Below are 25,689 nucleotides of genomic sequence, written 5' to 3'. Positions count from 1 at the left end.
GGCAGATAATTATCATCTCACATAATTTCCCTTCTATTTTTGATTTGCTAAAGTTTTAAAAAAATATCAACTTATGTTCAATTTTTTTCAAATGCATTTTATTTACCTTTTGAGATTGTTCTTGTTTATTTTGTTAATATGACTTATTACATGAATTGCAATGATTGGTAATCAAATACTAAGTGACTTTTATATTTCTGGAATATAATCAACTCCTTTGCTTTATATAAATCCTGTTAACCACCAGATTTTTCTTCCTAATGTTTTTGTGTATGTTTTTTTGTGGGAGCTATCTGTCATGAAGTTCTTTTCAGGTCTTCATATCAAGGTTGTTTTGACCTCATAAAGTTATTGGGGTGTGTTCACTTAGTTTCTTTTATCTGGGAAAGTTTGTGAAAAATTAGTGTCATTTCCTGGTATGAATATATTGTCTTTATAAATTAATTATAAATAAGCTTTGCTGGATTTTAGAGACTCTTTTCTATTAAATATCTCTCATTCATTCATTCATATAATACATATTTACTTAAAATCCATCCTAACTCTGGCTTTGTGCTAGCCCCTGGGAATGGAATGATAAGCAAATATGGTCCTTACCCATAGTGAACTCACAGCTTAGTCAGTGGAAGAGATAATGAAGAAGTGGAGTACTTAGTCGTGTCCAACTCTTTGAGACCCCATGGACTATAGCCTGCCAAGCTCCTCTGTCCAAGGACTCTCCAGGCAAGAATACTGGAGTGGGTTGCCATTCCCTTCTCCAGGGGATCTTTCTGACCCAGAGACTGAACTTGGGTCTCCTGAATTGCAGGCAGATTCTTTATTATCTGAGCCACCAGGGAAGTGGGGGAGATAGAGAGTGAGCAAATCATTTTAAAACATGGACCACAACTCTGTTATACATTTATGAAGGATGAGTATCAATGTTCAGAGATCATAGGAGGGGACGTGATAAAAGTCATGACTATGGAAGCTTCCTGAGGAAGCCAACAGTCAGATCAATTAATTTGAACTGGCATCTAATTCATACAGTTAGAATGCTATAAATGAGAATAACTCATTACCCAGCATGGATAGTCATTTTCTGTGGAGCTCATTCCAATATCACAAAAACTGCTGTGAGGTTTTCCAACAATGGATATTTTTATTGTTTAAAACAGATTTTACAGATGCAAATGGATAAATATTTAACATGTCAAATTGGCATTTTAGTTTGAAATAGGGAATTTTTAAAAACGGATTTTTAATTACATTCCTAAAGTATAGTAGATTTTACTGGAAAAAAGTTGATCCAGAAAAATAAAAATATTGAAGTGTGACTGAGTCATCATTTGAATAATGCAGAATAGTCAGACTAAAAAGGCTAATATATGTGCAAAGCTTAGAAAAATTCTTGACAATTTCACATTTTTCTCTTTTTCTCTGTCTCCAAATTTCAATTTAAGATGCAAATAATTTAGTTTATCTATCATTTGATTTGAAAAAATTATTCTTATTTAAAGATAATTATAAAATATTTCAAGTGGTTAGTAATTAGAAAACCAATTATCCCCAAATCAAATTTGATGAACGAAATTGCAAAACTTCATGATTTTAATGCTGCCTTATGTATTCAAAATAAGCACTACTGGACTTCAAAAAGTGCTATTGGATAGAAAGATTTTCTCATATGGTTGTACTTCACACTCAAAAAATGGATGAGACTTCCCTGGTGGTCCAGTGGTTAAAACTCTGTGCAGGGGCACAGGTTGGATCCCTGGTCAGGGAACTAAGATCCTATATGCTGCGTTGTGTGGTTAAAAAAAAAAAAAAGAAAGAAAAATTCTAAACAACTAGTAGACAGTTTTTCTTTCTCCAAAAGCAAAACAATATCTTGCTATCAATTGGAAGAGATACCTTTAATAATTTCACTTATCAGCATATTAAAATGTAAAAATGAGCATGTCCATTTTTACTTATCACTAGAGAAGAAAATTATGTGCACTGAATTAAATGTACTATCAACTTCAAGTCTTCTGTAATTGTAGACAGTCATGTGCTCTTGAGAAATATTTTAGGAAAGTGAATTGTATTCTGCCCTCATTTTCTAATTTTAACTTGTTAAAGGCATTGTTGAATGTCAGTTTATATTTCCTGTTACAATTACCTCTTCAAAGGGCCAAAATATACTAACCTGAAAACCCCAAATATTTCTCCCTTGTGGCTTTTGACTTCCCAAATATCAACAGAGACTAAAAGTTGATTTTTCGAACAATTCAATATTTTTTTGTGCCGACTGCAGTCTTTTAGCTATTTCAATGTAATCTGTAAAGAAACTTTTCTCTGCTGTCAAACTAACACCAAAACTTTAGAAAAGTGATTAATAAACTGAAGCTGTCTATAAGTTCTAAAGTTGTACTAAGTTTCAATTGAAGTATAATAGGCAAAAACATAATATTTGTTACATTTATTCCCTTAAATACAATATATCTGTACTGCCATGAACCCTTTACATTTTAGCACTGTCTGAAGAAACATCATAAAATGTGTTTTCTCTTAACGTATGATTGGCATTTGGATTAATATTTACTGTTTTCTTTTCCCTCTTTTATATCATTTAAGTTTTCCATTGATACTGACTTTAATTGGTAAAATTTAACATTTCTTAAGTACTTACACTTTTGTGTGAGGTTACACTGAATTGTTATGGATGGCCATGATAATTGACGATTTGAGGAAGGGATTTAATAGTCATGGGCTGTCTTTCTGTATTGCTACATGACAAACTGTACCAAAATTTTGTGACTTTATTTAATAAAACAGCTTTTATGGTCTCATCATTTCTGTGGCTTCAGAATCAGGTGTGGTCTATCTCTGACTCTCTCAAAGGGCTTCAGTTACAGTGTCAGCTGGGGCTGCAGTGATATTTAGGGTCAACTTGGGGGTGGATCTGCTTCCAAGCTCCCTCAAATCATTGTGGGCAGGGTTTAATTTTTCATAAGCTGATGACCAGGATAAGCCCCCAGCTCCTTGTTGTGTGAGTCCCTCTTCAGGAAAGCTTATGGTGTGGCTCTTGGCTTCATCAGAATGACCAAGAAAGGGGTTGGTAGAGTGCTACCAAGATGGAGGTGGTATCCTTTCCTAACATAATTTCCGAAGTGATACCCCATCACTTTTACAAGATTACGTGAGTCTGGGTGAACTCCAGGAGTTGGTGATGGACAGGGAGGCCTGGCGTGCTGTGATTCATGGGGTCGCAAAGAGTCAGACACGACTGAGCGACTGATCTGATCTGATCTGAGAGTGAGGTCATTAGGGCTAGTTCCAGCGCATGGGAAGGAATTACATACAGTTATGACTATTAACACCCTATGGCAGAAAGCAAAGAGAAACTAAAGAGCCTCTTGATGAAGGTGAAAGAGGAGAGTGAAAAAGCTGGCTTGAAACTCAATGTTCAAAAAACGAAGATCATGGTATCTGGTCCGATTACTTAATGACAAATAGATGGGGAAACAGTGGAAACAGTGACAGACTATTTTTTGGGATTCCAAAATCACTGCAGATGGTGACTGCAGCCATGAAATTAAAAGACACTTGTTCCTTGGAAGAAAAGCCATGACAAACCTCTAGAGAGTATTAAAAAGCAGAGACATTATCTTGGTGACAAAGATCCGTATAGTTTAAGCTATCATTTTTCTAGGAGTCATATATGGATGTGAGACTTGGACCATAAAGAAGGCTGAGCACTGAAGAATTGATACTTTTGAACTGTGGTGTTGGTGAAGACTCTTCAGAGTCCCTTGGACTGCAAGGAGATTAAGCCAGTCAATCTTAAAGGAGATCAATCCTGAATATTCAATGGAAGGACTGATGCTGAAGCTCCAATATTTTGGCCACCTGATGTGAAGAGCCAACTCATTAGAAAAGACTGCTGGGAAAGACTGAAGGAAGGAAGAGAGGGGGATGAGAGAGGACGAGATGGTTGGATGGTATCACTGACTCGATGGACATGAGTTTGAACAAGCTCTGGAGCTGCTGAAGGACAGGGAAGCTTGGCGTGCTGCAGTCCATGGGGTCACAAAGAGTGTGACACAACTGAGTGACTGAACAACAACAACAAAAGACATGAAGTTTCATCAAAAATTATATACATTATAGTATATAAACACACAAAAATACATTTTTTACCTATCAAGAAAATGCAGATTAAAGACACACGAAGATATGCCTATCAGAAAGGCTAAAATGAAAAAAATTAGTGACAACACCTATACTAGAGAGGATGAAAGTGTAAAATGGTACAAACACTCTGGAAAACAGTTTGGCAGTTTCTGATAAAACTAAAACATCTATTACTTTATTTCCCAACGGTTGAACTCATGGCCATTTATACTAGAGAAATGAAAATTTATGTTCTTACAAAACTATGTATATCAATGTTTATAGCTGCTTTGTCTCTAATAACCAAAAACTGAACACAGCTTAGATGTCTTTCAGTAGGTCAGCAGGCTAAACAAACAGTGGCCCATACTTGCCATGGGATACTCCTCAGCAATAAAAACAGGCAAAAACCCAAACCCAGAGTATGCACACTTACAGCAACTTGGAGAATTTATAGACTATTGCACAGAGTGAATGAGTGAAACTGTCAGTCTCTAAAGATTGTATGATGCATTCTTAAACTTTCGTAATGTTTTGGTGATGAGAAACTTTTAGAAATGAGAACATTTATTTGTATTTATTTTTTTTGTTTTTTAATATAAATTTATTTATTTTAATTGGAGTCTAATTACTTTACAATATTGTATTGGTTTTGCCATACATCAACATGAATCCACCACAGGTGTACATGTGTTTCCCATCCTGAACCACCCCCCCCCACCTCCCTCCCCATCCCATCCCTCTGGGTCATCCCAGTGCACCAGCCCCAAGCATCCTGTATCATGCATCGAACCTGGACTGGTGATTCGTTTCACATATGATATTATACATGTTTCAATGCCATTCTCCCAAATCATCCCACCCTCGCCCTCTCTCACAGAGTCCAAAAGACTGTTCTATACATCTGTGTCTCTTTTGCTGTCTCTCATACAGGGTTATTGTTACCATCTTTCTAAATTCCATAGATATGCGTTAGCATACTGTATTGGTGTTTTTCTTTCTGGCTTACTTCACTCTGTATAATAGGCTCCAGTTTCATCCACCTCATTAGAACTGATTCAAATGTGTTCTTTTTAATGGCTGAGTAATCCTCCATTGGGAGAAGGCAATGGCACCCCACTCCAGTACTCTTGCCTGGAAAATCCCATGGATGGAGGAGCCAGGTGGGCTGCAGTCCATGGGATCGCTAAGAGTCGGACACGACTGAGCGATTTCACTTTCACTTTTCACTTTCATGCATTGGAGAAGGAAACGGCAACCCACTCCAGTATTCTTGCCTGGAGAATCCCAGGGATGGGGGAGCCTGGTGGGCTGCCATCTATGGGGTTGCACAGAGTCGGACACGACTGAAGTGACTTAGCAATCCTCCATTGTGTATATGTACCACAGCTTTCTTATCCATTTGTCTGCTGATGGACATCTAGGTTGCTTCCATGTCCTGGCTATTATAAACAGTGCTGTGATGAACATTGGGGTACACGTGTCTCTTTCAATTCTGGTTTCCTCAGTGTGTATGCCCAGCAGTGGGATTGCTGGTTTGTATGGCAGTTCTATTTCCAATTTTTTAAGGAATCTCCACACTGTTCTCCATAGTGGCTGTACTAGTTTGCATTCCCACCAACAGTGTAAGAGGGTTCCCTTTTCTCCACACCCTCTCCAGCATTTATTGCTTGTAGACTTTTGGGTAGCAGCCATTCTGACCTGCGTGAGATGGTACCTCATTGTGGTTTTGATTTGCATTTCTCTGATAATGAGTGATGTTGAACATCTTGTCATGTGTTTGTTAGCCATCTGTATGTCTTCTTCGGAGAAATGTCTGTTTAGGTCTTTGGCCCATTTTTTGATTGGGTCGTTTATTTTTCTGGAGTTGAGCTGCAGGAGTTGCTTGTATATTTTTGAGATTAGTTGTTTGTCAGTTGCTTCACTTGCTATTATTTTCTCCCATTCTGAAGGCTGTCTTTTCACCTTGCTTATAGTTTCCTTTGTTGTGCAGAAGCTTTTAATTTAATTAGGTCCCATTTGTTTATTTTTGCTTTTATTTCCAATATTCTGGGAGGTGGGTCATGGAGGATCCTGCTGTGATTTATGTCATAGAGTGTTTTGCCTATGTTCTCCTCTACGAGTTTTATAGTTTCTGGTCTTATGTTTAGATCTTTAATCTATTTTGAGTTTATTTTTGTGTATGGTGTTAGAAAGTGTTCTAGTTTCATTCTTTTACAAGTGGTTGACCAGTTTTCCCAGCACCACTTGTTAAAGAGATTGTCTTTTCTCCATTGTATATTCTTGCCTTCTTTGTCAAAGGTAAGGTGTCCATAGGTGTGTGGATTTATCTCTGGGCTTTCTATTTTGTTCCATTGATCTATATTTCTGTCTTTGTGCCAGTACCATACTGTCTTGATGACTGTGGCTTTGTAGTAGAGCCTGAAGTCAGGCAGGTTGATTCCTCCAGTTCCATTCTTCTTTCTCAAGATTGCTTTGGCTATTCGAGGTTTTTTGTATTTCCATACAAATTTTGAAATTATTTGTTCTAGCTCTGTGAAAAATACTGTTGGTAGTTTGATAGGGATTGCATTGAATCTATAGATTGCTTTGGGTAGTATATTCATTTTCACTATATTGATTCTTCCAATCCATGAACACGGTATATTTCTCCATCTATTAGTGTCCTCTTTGATTTCTTTCACCAGTGTTTTATAGTTTTCTATATATAGATCTTTTGTTTCTTTAGGTAGATATATTCCTAAGTATTTTATTCTTTTCATTGCAATGGTGAATGGAATTTTTTCCTTAATTTCTCTATTTTCTAGAAATGAGAACATTTAGAAGTGGAAATAATTTAGTGGTTTACAAGGATTGAGGACAGGGTGAAGGACATGAAGATGGTACGTTGTGTCTTGAGTGGATACACAAACCATATATGTGATAAAGTTGTTTAGAAAAAACACACAGACAAACAAAATTGTTGTTTAGTTGCTAAGTCATGTCCATATCTTTGCAACTCCATGGACTGCAGCACACCAGTCTCCTCAGTTCTTCACTATCTCCCAGAGTTTTCTCAGATTCATGTTCATTGAGTTGATGATTCTATCTAACCATCTCATCCTCTGCTGACCCCTTCTCCTTTTGCCTTCAATCTTTTCCAGTATCAAGGTCTTTTCTAATGAGTAGGCTCTTCACATCAGGTGGCCAAAGTATTGGAGCTTCAGCTTCAGCAACAGTCTTTCCAATAAATATTCAGGGTTGATTTCCAAATGGGTACAAGCTAAATTGAGAAAATCTGAATAAGATCAGTGAATTGTTTTGATTTCAATATCTTGGTTGGGACATTGCACATGGTTTTGGAAGATGTCATCAGTAGGTAAAATTAGTTCACAAGTACATGGGTTATCTTGGTATTGTTTCTTTAACTCTACATGAATTTACAAGTATCTCAATAAAAATTCAAATATAAACAAAGTATATACCTTCCTTATTTTGCATTTTCTCTTGATTTCTTAGTTTTTCTGGCTCCAGAATGTAAAAGCAAATAACAAATAGAAGCCTCTCAACTAACATAGTCATTAATATTTACTACAAAGTCACATAATAAGGATTGACATTTTAATTGTAAAGTACAGATATTTCAAAATACTAGGCAATAAGGTTCAATTTACTCAATATTAGAGTGGAAATCTCTCCTGTCTTTAGGGTAGTTGAATTCCCTGTCTAACTTTCAAATGTTTTGTGTTATGGAAACCTCAAAAGTATTTTTTAAAAAATTCTTTTCCCTTAAGGTTTAGACTCATGAGTAATTTAAAGGAAATTCCATCCACATGTTATAATTTAATATGTTAGACTTCTTTTCTCTTTTCTTTATTATATTTGATGTCTGAGAACTCTCTTGAACTACTTCTTTCAAGGATCTTTTGGCAAGATTAGACTAAGTCAGAAACCAAAAATTTTCAATTTGGATTTCAACATACATCAATAATGTGTAGATTCTGTACCATGCCAAGAATTTTTCTCATTTTGAATCTAAATGCCATAAATAGAGAGTTGAAGATAAACAGTGGCATTGAAAGACATTGAAAACAATTCTGGTTAATGTTAATTCGGAGTCAGTAAATTTTCTTAATCTTAAATTGTACTTGACTTCTGAAATTTGTTAGTTTTCTTATTAATTCTTAAAATAATTTTGTGTCTTATCACTTACTATTTAACAGAAATGAATGTTCAGCAAACTATCTCAACTGCACATCTGCCTCTATTTAACCACATCTGTCAAGTAATTTTTAAAAGTCTACTCTTTTCAAATAGGCCCTGGTCTTTTCTATCATAGCATAAACCGTGCTTAGTAAACATGTAGGATTTGGATGTAAAATATAATCTTAGTGTATATTAGTGATTATTAATTTATGGTCTTATAGTGAACATTTACTGAGAGTTTGATAGTCTCTGCAGATTCTGCAGATGCCTTATATTTTTTGAATCTGAAAAAGACTTTATAAGCATGTGAAATAAACCTCGGAAACAATAGTGAAACAGAAATTACTATCCAAAATATACTGAAAGTAACTATGATTTTCCCTTAAGTCTTTGCCCCTGTATAATCATAGCTAAAATATATTAAACAGAAAAGTGATCTGTCATGAAAGAATCATTTTCTCCAAGTACTGTTGACATTCCTAAATACACACAAAATTATAGTCCAAGCTCCTAAATACCACTATTAAAATCATGCACAAGGCAGTTAAAATATGTGCTTTCTGTATGTATAGATATGCAAAGGTACATTGTGTATACATGTACATACATGTGTATACGTACATGTATACGAACACATGTACACATGTATATACATAAACACTCACATATATGGTATATATTTTTGGAGGTGGCTTGTAAAAGCACCTTAAGGGTATTGAGGACTAAATACCTTAATTTTCTTCTCTTGAACAAGCAATTTAAAGCTACGTTGATGGCAGATATCTGAGCTCCAAAAGATAATCTTATTTTGAGACTTAGGCTGTGAGAACAGGGCTTGGAGTGTTCATGACCCAGCTTTCTTCTTCAAACAGTCCTCCTGGTGTTTAGATCTTTCTGTTACAAGTAACGTAGAAAGTGATATTGGCTGCTAAGGATTGTAGCCTTGTGGATGGTTCAATGGGTTGAAACTAAATTCTTCCCCAAAGCCCTAAGTCTTCTTAAATTAAGAGGCAATGAGATCACACACTTTTGCTGTGGTGTTTGGGTTGGGTGCTGATATTTATCCTGAACGTTTGTGAAAGAAATGATTCAATACAATGGCAATAGTGCTCAACTTTGAGATGAAAGATCTCGATTAAGTCCTGTGTCTTAGATGTATCAGGTTTTTTGATTGGTCAAGGCACTCGTACCTGCTGAACAGAACTTCCATAAGCATCATGCAAAACATACATTAGAGGTGTTTTTAAAATCATTTTACTATATATATGTATAACATGTATACATGTGTGTGTGTGTGTGTATATATATATATATATATATATATATATATATATAGCTTCAATGCCTTTAAAATTTTAAATGCTCAGTGCAGCACATATTGAGATCCAAGGATTTAGGGAAAAACATTCCACTCACAGGTTCAAAGGCAGGAATGAGCAAGGTCTCTTTAAGGATGAGGAAGAAGGTCAGCTTAACCGGATCAAGAAAGGAAAGTGAAGAAAGTGGTAGAAATTGAGGTTTGAGAGGGAGGCTGGAGCCAGATCATGTGAAACTGAGACTGTGATTAAATGTTTTCATTTATTCTAATTGCTATAAGGAGGCAATGGTAAGTTTTAATTAGAGAGTTATACATTTATACTTAAAAATTTTAAAGGATTCTTTGGCTGCGGCATACCAGCTAGATAAAGTGTTAGCAGACATTTCAATAGTAGCAATGTTGAGAGAGGGGGTGATTGTTTTCATAAGACAGAGGCAGCAAAGGTGGAGAGAAGTGCTTGGATCTAGGAAATAATTTGAAGGAACAAGACAATAGAACTTGCTGACAACGTGTGGGTCAGAGAGAAACTAGGTTTTTGACTTGAGCTGTTGGATGGATGGTGGTACCATTTACTGTGACACTCGTGTGCATAAGTGCTAAGTCCCTTCAGTCGTGTTCTACTCTTCTCGACCCCACACACTCTCGCCCACCAAACTTCTCTGTCCAAGGGATTCTCCAGACAAGAATACTGGGGTAGATTGCCATGCCCTCCTCCAAGGGATCTTCCTGACCCAGAGATTGAAGCTGCATCTCCTGTGACTCTTGCACTGCTGGCGGATTCTTTCCCTCGGAGCCACCAGGCAGGTCCTATTGTGATGTTAATAATGGGAAAACCCCCAAATTTGCAGAGGGCTGGGGCTCAAAAGTCCAGTTTGGTCAATGTTAAGGTTGAGATAGAGATTCCCAATTAGACACCAAGTAGAGATATAGAGAAAATTTTGCACTGCATTAGTCTAGAGCTCAGGTGAAATGGAGCAATTAGAGTTAGGAATTTGATGGTCAATGGCAAAGGCGTTCTCTTTAGTGTCATCAAGCTTTGACTCTCCACTATGCAGGGAGGAGCAGCTGCTGGGGCTGCTGCTGCTAAGTCGCTTCAGTCGTGTCCGACTCTGTGCGACCCCGTAGACTGCAACCCACCCCTGTCCCTGGGATTCTCCAGGCAAGAACACTGGAGTGGGTTAGGGAGGAGCAGCAGGGACAAACAAAGGAGAACAAGTGGGAGGAAGTGCTGAATAATCAGAAGGTGGTGATAAGGAGAACAAAAGACACATGTGTTTAAAAAGCAAGGAATTTTCAATTGCTTTGAAAGTTACTGAAGTCACATTAGGCAAGGGAAAAGATGAGTATCTGACTTGGCAATTGTGATCTTGACAAGCGGGATTTCTATGGAGTAGTGTGTACAGATTTCCAGTTGAAATGGGTAGGTGAGGAAACGGGATGTGAGGAAATGAAGAGTGGAAACAAACACATGTGATAATTGTCTCTTTGGTCCTGGGGATACAGAAATAGGACACTTAATTGGTGAGGAAGGTGGTAAGGATGCAATTAGTGTGTGAAAGGGAATGATCCAACAGGGATGGAAATTTTTAGCTAGAGAGATTAATTTCAGGCTTCTGAACTTTAGAAATGTAAGATAATAAGTTTGTGTTGTTTTTCAGGCATTAAGTTTGTGGTAATTTGTCACAAGAGCAACAGAAAACTAATATACCATCTTTGTTGTTGTTGTTTAGTGGATAAGTCATGTTCGACTCTTTTGTGATGCTATGGACTGTAGCCTGCAAGGCTCCTCCCTTGCCTGGGATTTCTCAGGCAAGAATACTAAAGTGGGTTGTCTTTTCCTTCTCCAAGTGCTCTTACTGAGCCAGGGATCAAATCTGTGTTTCCTGCATTGGCAGGTGGATTCTTTACTGCTGAGCCACCTAAGAAGCCCCCAATATACCACCTTTACTGTGGTAATTATTTGCAGAATTGTCTACTACCCCTTAGCTGAACTTAAGTGTATTTTATTTGACTTCCCTGGTGGCTCAGTCAGTAAAGCGTCTGCACACAATGTGGGAGACCCAGGTTCAAACCCTGGGTTGGGAAGATCCTCTGCAGAAGGAAATGGCAACCCACTCCAGTACTCTTGCCTGGAAAATCCTGTGGATGGAGGAGCCTGGTGGGCTACAGTTCATGGGGTCACAAAGAGTCAGACATGACTGAGCAACTAAACTTTCTTTCTACATTTTATCATGGCACTGTCTAATAATTATACTGAATAAATAAATTGTGCTCAGTTGTGTCCTACTCTTTGTGGCCCCATGGACTGTAGCCCACCGGACTTCTCTGCCCATGGAATTTTCCATACAAGAACACTGGAGTGGGGTGCCATTTCCTTCTCCAATGCATGAAAGTGAAAAGTGAAAGTGAAGTCACTCAGTCGTGTCTGACCCTTAGTGACCCCATGGACTGCAGCCCACCAGGCTCCTCCATCCATGGGGTTTTCCAGGCAAGAGTACTAGAGTGGGGTGCCATTGGTCTGGTCTTTCTCTTGTCCAGAATAGAACTTAATCTTGTGCCATCTCTCCTGTATGCTCCCTATAGCATAAGACAAATCGATAGTATTGTGATTTCCTTGAGTTGGACTTTATAAGACGTTTTGTTTGAACATTCAAAAGGGCAAATTTTAATCTCTGCCACCAATATGGTCACAGATCGTCACACTGAAAATTAAATTCCAGATCATGTTTAAGAAATAGAGCCTCACGAACAATATCATGCAAGCCTTTGTGTAAATATTGTTTTGCTTTAGTAAGAAGTGTGTGCGTGTATGCTCGGTCACTTCAGTTGGGTTCGACTCTGCGGTCTTATGGACTGTAGCCTGCCAAGCTTCTCTCTCCATGGATCCTCCAGTTAAGAATACTGGAGTGGGTTGCCATGCCCTCCTCCAGGGGATCTTTCTGACCCAGGGATCGAACCTGCATCTACTGCATTTCCTGCCCTGCAGGTGGATTCTTTACCAGTAAGTCACCCGGGAAGCCCTTAGTAAGAAATAGGGTGAATGAAACAAAGTATTTGGGAATATCATGTATAGATATAGCTCACAAATATGCAGATACATTAGGACATTTCTGCTTCTGATTTCAATTTTTCCTCTTGGCTTTTTGAAGTGATATTTTAGTCAATTTGGATTATCAATGTAAAGAATATACTCGGGAAAATTGAACAGGGGTCACAAAGAGTTGGGCATGACTGAGTGATGAACAGACTAAGAATAAATATTTTTATTAAAAATTTTTATAACTGCATTTCAAAAGTAAATATGACAGCCATTTGGGTTGTATTCTCCAAATTTCATTGTTAAGCCTGTGAAAACTTGCTGGTCAGATGATGCAGAGCAATTTGGCAGCTACACACATTCCATCAAATGGATGTGAGAAAATGCTAAATCTTACTGACATGAGAAGACCTTTCTCTTGTTCACGACAAAGTGGTAACCAGATCCATGAAGAATTTCTGACTTAACCACACACATTCTTTAAGAGCAAATGGGAATGACATAAATGGCTTAGGAATTTTTCTTAGGAAATGCTTAGCAAAATTGGGATGGTTTGTGGTCTTATTCACCGCAAAAGGAACATAACTAATGGGAAATATTGATGAATTCTATATTAAAGGAAATTTAACAATTTAGATTATTAAAACAATTTTAACAAAGGAATAGCTTTTAAATAAAGAACAAACAGAAAAAAAAAAAAAAAAACACAAAACAGGAAGTCATAGGTCCTCCCAGTACCCCTTGGCTTGTCATGAAACTGATAGGAGTTATTTCATTGGTTCATTTGCTCTCACGTTATGACTTAATAATTAGAATTTTGAGTTGTTGGGTATATGCTCTTCTGGATTTTATTTTAATTTTCTAACTAATATTTATAGACACAGCCTTATAGTCCTCTACACTATTTAACGTCTATGAAGTTACACAAAATGGTATAAACATTGTTGCCGTTGTTGAGTTGCTTAGTTGTGTCTGACTCTTTGCAATTCCATGGACGGCAGCACGCCAGGCTTTCCTGTCCTTCACTGGGCAGGAGGCCCTGGAGTTTGCTCAAACTCATGTCCACCGCAATGTAAATTCCAGATTCAGTGTCACCTGCTCACCTTTAGAAGGTGGTAGTATCTTTGACATGACCAGGTTTTTGCTGTTCTTTCCAATAAAGTGTGCATCCTGTTAGCCACCTGGAGACATCTGGATATTGTGGCAAGATTATTCTTACATGAAAATAAATTCGACTGGGCTCTCTAGCTCTACTGCAGCTAATACTAATTTCAGTTTTTGGCTCAAAATCTCAACGGATATTTTGGCTTATTTAGTTGGCACTATTAAATTGGATTAGATTACATGAGAAAATTGGGGTAGTTTGTGGTTTCCTTCGCTGAAACCTTGAAATAAGCGTAAATACTAAAAAAATGCTAAGAAATTCAACAAGTGTCAGGCTTCCATACAAATAAATAGTAAGTAGCATAGATTTTATATGTATTGTTAGAAGAAATATACTTAAGCTATAAGCTCAAATCTTAGATAAAGTATCTTTCTATCTTAATATTTGTTTACAGGTGAGACATTTCATAAATATTTTAAACCAGAACTTTCTTGAACCTGATTGATGTCCCCGGTACTACAGAAGAGTAGTTAAATTATGCTCTATCCTCCAAGAAATTCTAAATTATCTGAACCTAAATTTGTGCTTGGCAGGCAGACCACTATAAAAACTTCTAGGTGATCAGCCTGCCAAACCCCAGAAATTTTATTTTTCCAAGACTCATTACAAATGATTCCTTGGTACTTTATAAAGTGGATTGTGGATTTTGGATCTTTCTTTATGTCTACAATCACATTCCAAAGAAGACTGATAAGTTTACCTGTGACCCAAAAGGTTATCTTTTAATGTGTAACAGTAATTCTTTTTTTAGCCTCTAAAAATGTGGAAAACACTGATATTGTCTGGAAATGGTAACAATAATATCAAGATGCTATGTGGAGAGATTATTCTGAAATAATTTATTTTATAAGAAATGAGGTTAATTTTTTATCATGGAGCATTATCTTAGAAACATTATTTTTCTCAAATAATTTTTCCTGAAAACCTAAAGAAAAAACATCTCATTGATATAAAACAGTGATACATGGCTTCAACAATTCTAAGGAATATAAGAAGTTAGATAGGAAGCAATGAATAGTTGGCTAAGAAAAGACAGGGCTTATCACATGAGTTCCAATTCTTAAAATAAAGATGATTTCTATTTTATCAGATAATGAAATTTAAATTCAATAATGACTTTTGGAAAATATATATATACATGTTTTAAAATGTTTACATTTTTGCTTATTTTATGCTATACTGATTTTAGAAAATAAAGTAAGCTTTATAGGCAATCTGTACATATTTATTTTATATTATTTAGTTGTCTTCTTTGTGCAAGTATTTCCTGCTTCTATATGATTCTAAAATCTTGAATTCACATCAACAAATGTAGACTTGTGTATAATTTGTATAATTTGACACTGTGTATGGATTTTTAAAAAATATTGTGGTCAACACTTGATCTATATTGATGTGATGTTATATTTGACATATAATTTGTATGTGTATGGATAATTTGACACTGTGTATGGATTTTTAAAAAACATTGTGGTCAACACTTGATCTATATTGATGTGATGTTACATTGTCATTCACTGTAATTATTTCATTTACCTCACTATCACAACTGCAGTCTTCACATTTAATATTTAGTGTTCTCTTGCAAAACACTCCTAAAAATATATTGTATTTTTCTGCTTTGACCCGTACAAATTGCATAGGTTTTCGTGCTAATCACTTGTGCATGTTTAACAGGCCACATTTTATAGTGCAATATGATGTTTTACTTTCCTGAATATTAAAAACTGGTTCTTCTTTTTCTCTTTTTATCACAGTGAATGGCATCATGTATATAGCAACAAATGTTCCTTAGCATTATCTTTAGTATCTGAATCAATCTATTTTCTCCTTGTTTATGGCTTTTGTTAACATTATCGCATGTGCATTAGAGATCCTACACTTCTTAGGAAAAAAAAAAACCCAAGACAGGTTTCATTTAGAATTCATTTCCTATAGGTTAATGGAAAGCAATAAGTATAAACAATAAAACAAAAATCTCTTTGGACGTGGTTTTGTCTGCTCTGATAAAGTAACTTCTGCCAAAAATGCTTTTATTTCTGGTCAACCTCATTCTTCTGATAACATAAGACATCGTATGAGACAGACTTTTTTCAGTACGTAGGTGTGTGTTAAATCACAATACACTGCTCATTTCTTTCAAAGAGAGCTAAAATTTGTGATGGTTAGCTTGATTGGTTGGTGTTGGTAATTAGCAAGATCCCAAGATGGCAGAAGACATGTCACTATCACGGAGGAGGCCAAAGGGAGGACCTCAGATGTAGGGCCTCAAGGGATGGGAGAGAGGCAAGCATAGGCCTATGAGCTGCTAGTTGAGGGATGGGGTGGTGGGCATGTGGGGAGAGGGGACTGGGCTCCTGCCTAGTAATTGGGTTCCACAGAGGAGATCACTGAGGCGAGGTTTGTGCAAGGAACAGACACACGAGGATGGCCGAAGCACAGAGCAGTGGACGAGGCCAGACCTTGCAGCTCCTTTAAGCAATGAGGAGGAGAATGAATTCACTCGAAACACAACATAAGGATCAGCCGACTACTTGTAGGATGGTTTAATGGGAGCTATCTGAACATAAAAATATCCAGAATGGAACTCTGCCCAATGTGTTTATGAATTAACCTAAAAGAGGATCTCACCAGAGTGGATATGGAAAGGCATTGGCCCTGGATTCAAAATTCCTTAATTCCCCAAATGGACTGACCTCTTCTCTTTTTATCTTTCATTTTTCTTTAATTTTTTCCTTAATAAAGTATAGCTGATTTATAATATTGAGTTAGTTTTAGGTACACAGCAAAGTGATTTAGTCATATGTATAGAAGTGAAGTCACTCAGTCGTGTCCGAGTCTTTGCAACCCCATGGACTGTAGCCTACTGGGCTCCTCCGTCCATGGGATTTTTCCAGGCAAGAATACTGGAGTGGGTTGCCATTTCCTTCCCCAGGGGAACTTCCTGACCCAGGGATAGAACCCGGGTCTCCCACATTGTAGGCAGACGCTTTACCGTCTGAGCCACAAGGGAAGCAGTTATATGTATACACATGTATTTTTTTCAGATTATTTTCCACTATACATTGTTATAAAATATTCAATTGTTCCCTGTGTTATACAATAAGTTTTGGTTGTTTATCTGTTTTATGTATAGTGGTTTGTATTGCTAATCCCATACTCCTAATTTATTTCTCCCCGGCTCTCTTTTCACTTGGATAACCATACGTTTTTCTGTGGGTTGACTCCTGAGTGTCTGACTTGGACTGGGACCAAGTCTGACCTGCATCAGGACCCTCAGCCCTAGTTTCTTCATATCTGGGATAGAGATAATTATAGTACTGAACATTTCACTGAATAATATTCATGTTATAAAAATTGAGATTATACCCCCTTATTCCATGATATTCAGACCTTTTTTATAAATCACACATTTATCTGTTACTATCCCTAATCTTTAAGCACAGCTTTTCGCCTGCAGTGTGGGAGATCTGGGTTTGATCCCTGGCTTGGGAAGATCCCTTGGAGAAGAGAAGGCTACCTGCTCCAGTATTCTGGCCTGGAGACTCCCATGGACTACAGTCCATGGACTCACAAAGAGTCAGACACGACTGAGTGACTTTCACTTTCACTTTTCTCTTTCAAAAGAGAGGGAAGGAGGGGATTTGCTTGGCAGTCCAGTGGTTAAGGCCCCTTGCTTCCAGTACTAGGGTCATGGGTTTGATCCATGGTGGGGGAACTAAGATCCTGAATGCTGCACAATGTGGCCAATTATTTTTTTTTTTTAAACTAAACCAAAATAGAGGAAAGAAACTGAAAAAATTAAATAGTACAACTGTCCACGGTGACATACGAGTAACTTGTGTAGCACTGAGGATAACAGTCACCTTGCCTGGGCTAGCCAATCGGTATGCAGTTTCCCATTTAGTAGTCACAAGAACTCAACAAGGCACATGATAATTCTGGTTTCCTTTACAAATAAGGATATGAGTCAAAGGCAATTTGTGATTTGTACACAATCACCTACCTAGAAAATGACAGTCAGAACTCGCACCAATAGACTCTGGAGTCCAATGTCTCATACATAAAACTCCTCGTGGGCAAGAAATAATGCATGTAGTAATATACTCTATACATTGTGGGCCCATCAAAGTTTATTAATATGGCTATATACTGCATTCAAAACTACTTGCAGTAATCATGGCAGCCTGATAGTTTTGAAAACAGCTTTATTGAGGTGTCACTGGTATAGAATACTGCATGTGTTTACTGTACACAATTTGATGAGCTTGGCCCTATGTGTGCACTCATGAAAGCATCATTTTCAAGATAATAAACATGTCCATCACCTCCAAGAGTTTCCTGGTGCTCCCCACTCCTTTTTTGTGTGTGTGTGGTTAAAAACTATGCAAAAATCAATATAAGAAACCAGATTCAAAAGCATTAGAATATTTTCCCATATATCAAAGGCTCTGTGCTACAAACACTGACAAATGCTTTCATAGTCATCTGAAATAAAACGTGAACATTAGGTACACATGTATAGAGAAAAATGAATGCTTTAATAAATATGCATAAGGATTACATATCTCCACTTAAACTTGCTTGAGAAACACTTTAGGATAGGAAATATTGTTCAAGTTGAAGGGCTGAATAATTAAATCCCACTCTATTTTGTTTAGTCAGATGTGAAAAAATACATAGTTAACTGACAGGTAAGATCTCCATGTACCAGAATCCAATTATCAAGTCATCAAAAAACTAGTGAGATAAAAGTTAATGAGACATTTTAAGGACATTACAATTTTATGATACTGATTTATTTTTTTAAATAGTACTGTTAACTTTAATATGTTGAAATAAATTTTCTGTCTTCATTTGGAAATTTCTACCAAAAGAAATATAGCATTATTTATATGTATAAATATATATATATATACACACATATATATATATACATACACAGATACCAAGGTGGTTCAGTGGTAAAGAATCCACCTGCCAATGCAGGAGAAACAGGACACAGTCTCAGGGTCAGGAAGATCCCCTGGAGAAGGAAACGGGAACCCACTCCAGTATTCTTGCCTGGAGAATCAGAGGAGCCTGGTGGGCTACAGTCCATGGTGTTGCAAAGAATCGGACACAACTGAGTGAGTGAGCATGGCACAGTACATACTTGTAATTAAGAGTTCTTTTTGTTTTTTGTTTTTTAATATTGATCTTGGTTTACTAAAGGTCCAAGAAGCTCGGTCAGTTATATTACCATTGCCTCTGAATTACAGTGAATGAAAGGAACATTTACTCCAAGTCAGCACTAATTCAAATATGATTGGACATATACTAATACTAACAAAAATATTTACCATGAATTTATATTATTATCATAAATACTATGATAAGGAGTGAATTGGTTTGGCATCTCTACAGAATACTTATTAAAATGTGTGTGTGTGTGTGTGTTTTTTACTACAACTGAAAGTAATATGCATTTAATATTATATTGTCTGTTTTTTCCAGTGAATCAAAGTTTATTTTGTAACTTAATTGAGATAATGAAACCCCTTCAGTTGATTAAATAGATGGTTCATAAAAAGGAAGTTTATGATCTGTAACTATATAAAAGGAAATGAAAAAGGGAGTAACTAATGTCATGAATATGAAATGTTATCTAAGACTATTTACACCAGAAAAATCTTTGATAATAAAAATGGGTAATCTTATACAAACACAGAACTTTATGAGTTTGTAAATTAACCTGCATGTTCTGAGCATTTATTTTAAAGAAAACGTTCCACTTGCTAAATCCTCAATGTGGCTATGTTGCTATATTGAATAAGGTAATGGGTGTACATACTCATAAGAAAGGTTTGCATTTACCAATTAATTTGTCTTTGCTATTTATACTTGAAACTGTTTTTAATTCCCTTTTAAATTGCTGAGACTGTGTTCAGTGTCATCTGTGAAGCCTCTAAATTTCTGGAGAACAGCCCATCATTTCTTTAGCAGTGTTCCTTAGAGGACCCTGTAAACACCCTAGGAAGATAACATTGATTTGACACATAATGTAATACTAAATTTGATTAAAAATATTTTTATGGGCATATTATGTATTGTAAATTTAGACTATAAAGTCTTTAAGGACAAAGACTACATCTTACTCATAATATTTTATTTTTTGAACTTCTAATGATATGAGCCATGGTAAGAAATTAATTCATGTATCAGTTAGACGTCATTATGACTGCAAGTAACAGAAAACTCATCATAGCTTAAATAAATATGGGTAATCGTTCTCACGTAGCAAGGAGACTAGAGGCATGGTGTCTATGTTCCACACTGCAGCGCCATCATTACATCAGGTACTGTCTCTCCTGTTCCACCATTTTTAACATTACAGGACAGCTTTTACACTTGCTGTCTTTCTAGATCATGACTTTGTTCAGGTAGGAAGAAGGCAGAAGGAAAGCGTTCTCATTCTCATATTTTCACATTTTTCTCGCAGATTTCCCCTCACATCTCATCAGCCAGAGCCAAGTCATATGTTGCTTTAAGAGTTAAATGGGGGTCTGTCATGGAAGACTTAGACCACTCATGATTTAGCCCCTCCTGGGATGAAATAGGGTTTTACCCTTCCAGAGATCAATAGCTTCTGCCTTCTACTTGAACAAATCGTGCTTTAGTTAGCAGGGAATAGGGGACCATTGAGCAGTTAATGGCCAATGTGTGTTGCAATAAATATTACCTGAAAAGGACCGGATTTGTTAAAATGAATTATTCATGTCCCACGCTAGCCCCAATTGGGTCTCTGCGTATTTATTTGTATTTGTTCGGCAAAATAAAATGGGAGCAATTTCTGTTTCTTTGAGGATAATTACGAACGCACGAATTCCTCTATATTTTTAGTTACAGAGGAAGGAAAAACATGCAGTATTGAAAAGATGCCTTGTTTCCGTCAACTTTAGGTAGGTATTGCTCTTATCATTGCAGAGGAAATTCAAATGCAATTATGTTCTCTGTCTTTTCTTAGGCCTGAAAAGATAAACATGAATTTAGATTCCATTCATCGGTTAATCGAGGAAACACGCATCTTCGGGATGCAGCAGTCGTGCGTTAGATCACCGTGCGACCTGGCGGCACCTGCCCCGGCCCGCGGGGACCCTGGCAGCTCCTGTCCATCTCCTCTCGGGCCGCAGTCTCCTGCCGCCCGCAGTGGCCGTGCTCCCTCCTGGAGTACCAGCGAGTGGGATATCCGCGCTGAGCTTCGCCTGCGGGAGCTGGAGGAGGTCAAGGCCCGCGCCGCTCAGATGGAGAAGACCATGCGGTGGTGGTCGGACTGCACCGCTAACTGGCGAGAAAAGTGGAGTAAAGTTCGAGCCGAAAGGAACAGCGCCAGGGAGGAAGGCAGGCAACTCAGAATCAAGTTAGACATGGCCGTGAAGGAGTTGAGTGCTCTGAAAAAGAAGCAGCCTTTGCCGCATCCGGCGGAGGCCACCCAGGACCGGAAGCTTCCTGGTTTCCCCGAAGTGGCCCGTGCACAGAGAGACCCATTGCAAACTGGTTCCAAAACGTGTGAGTCCATCAGAGAGTGTTTGGGAAAAAGAGAATTTCCCACCAAGGAGAACGCAAATAGTAAGGTCAGGAGAAGAATCCAGAGATTGTGTGCATATGTGAATGCTGTGTCTACTCACAAGGAGGGGCGGGAGATAGCAAAGCCAGTGGTGACTGGATTTGTTGTTTAGGCTGCTAGAACAAAGGACCACAGACTGGGTGACTTTTCAGAAACAGGAATTATCTTCTCACCATTCTAGAGGCTAGAAGTCTGAGATCAAAGTGTTAGCAGGGCTGGCTTCCACTGAGGCCTTCTTCCTTGGCTAACAGACAGTCGTCTTCTCCCTGTGTTTTCACATGTTTTCCCCTGTATGTGTCTATTGTCGAAATTTCCTCCTCTTAAAAAAAAAATTTTTTTTATTGAGTTATAGTTGATTTACAGTGTTGTGTAAATTTCTACTGTACAGCAAAGTGATTCAGTCATACATGTGTTGTTTTTCCTGACAATCTCTAGGTCGATCCATGTTGCTGCAGATGAAATTATTTCATTCTTTTTAATGGTTGTGTAATATTCCCTTGTATACATGTATCTTCTTTATCCATGACTCTGTCAAGGAACACTTAGGTTGCTTCCATGTCTTAGCTATTGTAAACAGTGCTGCAATGAACATTGGGGAGCATGTATTATTTGGGGCATGTTTTTCTCTGGGTATATTCACAGGAGTGGGATTGCATGGTCATGTTGTAATTTGATAAATACTGGGCTTCCCTTCTGGCTCAGCTGGTAAAAGAATTCATCTGCAACGCAAGAGACCTGGGTTCGATCCCTGGGTTGGGAAGGTTCTCTGGAGAAGGGCAAGGCTACCCACTCCAGTGTTCTGGCCTGAAGAATTCCATGGACTGTATAGTTCATGGGGTTGCAAAGAGTTAGACTGGACTAAACGACTTTCACTTTCACTTTCTTTCATTAACAACCCACAGAACATGCTTAAGGAAACTACGAATTCATGTTATCGCTTTAAATAGTTTGTACTATTTACTGTTTATATTATTACTCCTTTCTATTTAATTCTACCTCTAAAACAAAAAAATAATATCTTGCTCTTCTATGATTCCATCTAAAATATTAAGCTTTTCCATAATGTATAGGGTTTATGGTAGATATAATGTAGATTTCATTGTAAATGAAAACTTTTAAAACACTGTGGAGATACTTGTTTTATTAGAATAAGGTAAGACATTGAAAGGGAAAAAAAGCCTGAGAAATTATAATTTAAACTTTGACCATATACCACTATTAGAGAATGATAAATAAATGAAAATAAAAATTTGATGTTGAATCATAACATTTTATTTCCATTCAAAAATGTTTTTTTCATGATTTCTATATATTTAATTTTAAAATTCAACACTAACCATTGTTTTGTATTTTTTTTTCTTTCAGGAAGCGAGTTTGATTATTGACCCATTAAAATTAAGTGAGGAGATGAAACTCAGTCTAGACTGTCCTGATTTATTCAAGAATGGCGTTTCTGAAAATTGTACAGTGAGACCTGGATTAAGACTGCAGGCAATAAATCTGCCTCTGGAGAATGAAATGCCTGAAATTTCAGCTTTGCAGGGGCATTTGGATGATTTCCAAAAAGTCTTATGGAAAGAAAGGGAGTAAGTACTAATCACTGTCTTCCTTAATGAAGTCTGTCTTTCAAACTTCTTAAAATTGTGAAGCCCTGTAAGCTGGCCATTTGGTATTTTACCTATGACTAAAATATTAATTACTAATATTTAAAAATGTGTTGAATTTTATATTCATTTTTTGAATTTTGAAAAGTTGTAACATGTTAGTTTTTATCTTTTTTTTAAAATCTTAGCCTTGTTCTCATCATCTCTGGTAAATTCACCTTTATTATATTTGAATTACTAATGTATATAGTTAAAATAGCCTGTGTATTATCTAACTTTTACAGCGCTCATAGATTTCAGTGAGTCAGTAAAGTTGGATACGTTAATATTCATAATGGACAGCTCACAATTTTGTGAGGTATTGATTGCCAAAAAAAGATGCTGTCTTCATTGACCATTTGGGGTATAGAGGAAGGATACTGCTGCTGCTGAGTCACTTCAGTCGTGTCCCACTCTGTCGGACCCCATGGACAGCAGCCCACCAGGCTCCCCGTCCCTGGGATTCTGCAGGCAAGAACACTGGAGTGGGTTGCCATTTCCTTCTCCAGTGCATGAAAGTGAAAAGTGAAAGTGAAGTCGTTCAGTCGCGTGCAACTCTAGTGACCCCATGGACTGCAGCCTACCAGGCTCCTTCGTCCATGGGATTTTCCAGGCAAGAGTACTGGAGTGGGGTGCCATTGCCTTCTCCAAGGAAGGATACTAGACTTGAGATTAGTATACCCTGATATTCATCTTGTTCTGACATACTCTGCATATGTGATATTGGATTAACCAAGAGCTGCTATTGTCAGCTTCATAAAAATATGGATAGAGATGCTTGTGTTCCAATGGTCTGTTGTTTTATAACAGAACTTCCCAAATGCTGATTATTATTGAGATAGCAATCACCAGGTATTCTGCTCATGAATCTTGAGCATGAATCTGTATGGACAGTTCATCTCTTGCTACATGTGTCTTCAGCTGGGATGGCTCAAAGGATGGGGTGACTTTAGGTGTGTGGGGGTGTAGTGTATCATCTGAAGCCTCACTTACTCCCAGATCTGGCAGTTGATCTTTTTTTGCTCCTCTGGGTGTTAGTTGGAACATCTTCACATAGCCTATTTGTGTGGCCACTTGGCTTCCCCGTGGCATAATGGCTTGGCTGAATGTGAACATCCGAAGGGCACAGAGAGAAATAGATGGTATTTTAATGACTTTGCTTCACAAGTCACATAGTATCACTTCTGCCCTCTGCACTGAAATCTTATGAGTATCAAACATGATGCCTAGGAAAGCAGCCTCTGATATGAATTACTCAAATCTTATGAGTATCAAACATGATGCCTAGGAAAGTAGCCTCTGATATGAATTTCTTAACATGAGTTTTTTGTTGTTGTTCCCCCTAGGGTAATACCCTGGAAAATTATTAGCATTGTGTGGAGTATTCGATGGTACTTTAAAATGTGGCCCCTAGATCTGAAAATAATTATTTTTCCATTCTCTTTTGTTATAAGATTCTTAATGGACAGAATAAAAAAAAAACTGGGAATGTATATATAACTATATATTATGTAATGGTTTTAATTCCCCTGGTTTAAATGGATTGAAACAGTGATAAGTATGTACACAGACCTCTCACAAATACTCTAAGCTCTATAACAGTCAATCCTTTTCTGTCAGCCACAAGCCTCTCTTGAGTCCCTTTGACATTTATTCCTACCGTGAATTCCCTTTTTCAGATTCTTTGTACCTCACCATATGCACAGATTATGATAATGCAAGTATCTGTGTAGGTAATAAATATTTATTATTCTACTACCAAGTGTAAATTCTTAACAGAAGTGATCAACATTAGTAGCAAAAGAGAATAAAATTGAATTTTATGCCTGCACCCATGTACTGTGCTTAGTTGCTCCTTCACGTCTAACTCTTTGCCATCCCATGGACTGTAGCCCACTAGGCTCCTCTGTTCATGGGGATTCTCTCTGCAAGAGTCTGCACCCATATTAACAATTAATTTACTCTGTAACTACAAGTCTCAGTCAAGTTCTAACCTCCGGGCTTCATTTCTTGAAGGATTTAACTTTTTAGTGGTTATAGACTTCTCTCCAACCCACTCGCATTACTTCACCAACATATCGTAACAGGAATAATGTGAAAATGCTGTTTCAGACATGTAAACTCCCCAAGGTGCCAGCTTGAATGATACACCTTTGTGTCTTTACACTCTCACTTGTACACATGCCCTCATGTATACATCGTTTATGTTTTGACTTCCTGGGATAAATGAATAATTCCCACGGTAAGTAAATCCTCCAGTTCTCAGCAGCTTGTATATATAAACTGTAGACAGTCTAGAGAGAATGAAGGTGGAAAAGGGACTTTTGATTCCATTTTGCTTCCTTACTCTCCCTTTAAGAAATAGTCCCTCAGTGTGTATGCCCAGCAGTGGGATTGCTGGATCATAAGGCAGTTCTGTTTCCAGTTTTTTAAGGAATCTCCACACTCTTCTCCATAGTGGCTGTACTAGTTTGCATTCCCACCAACAGTGTACGAGGGTTCCCTTTTCTCCACACCCTCTCCAGCATTTATTATTTGTAGACTTTTGGATCTCAGCCATTCTGACTGGTGTGAAATGGTACCTCATAGTGGTTTTGA

General features: G+C 37.4%; 1 protein-coding gene across 1 annotated transcript in view; it reads left to right on the top strand.

Annotated features, from left to right (window-relative positions):
- Positions 1-25,689, top strand: part of CCDC102B (coiled-coil domain containing 102B) — a 277,418-nt gene that overhangs the window by 20,471 nt on the left and 231,258 nt on the right. Inside the window, exons 2-3 of the mRNA XM_027525911.1 lie at positions 20,849-21,455; positions 22,814-23,034. Of these exons, the coding sequence (XP_027381712.1) occupies positions 20,865-21,455; positions 22,814-23,034 (812 nt within the window). The 5' untranslated portion in view covers positions 20,849-20,864. The remainder of the gene's footprint in view (positions 1-20,848; positions 21,456-22,813; positions 23,035-25,689) is intronic.

The sequence above is a fragment of the Bos indicus x Bos taurus genome, chromosome 24 (genome assembly GCF_003369695.1).
Source record: "Bos indicus x Bos taurus breed Angus x Brahman F1 hybrid chromosome 24, Bos_hybrid_MaternalHap_v2.0, whole genome shotgun sequence".
NCBI lineage: Eukaryota > Metazoa > Chordata > Mammalia > Artiodactyla > Bovidae > Bos > Bos indicus x Bos taurus.
Note: the sequence above shows the minus strand (reverse complement) of the source record. Positions and strands in the feature narration are given on the sequence as shown.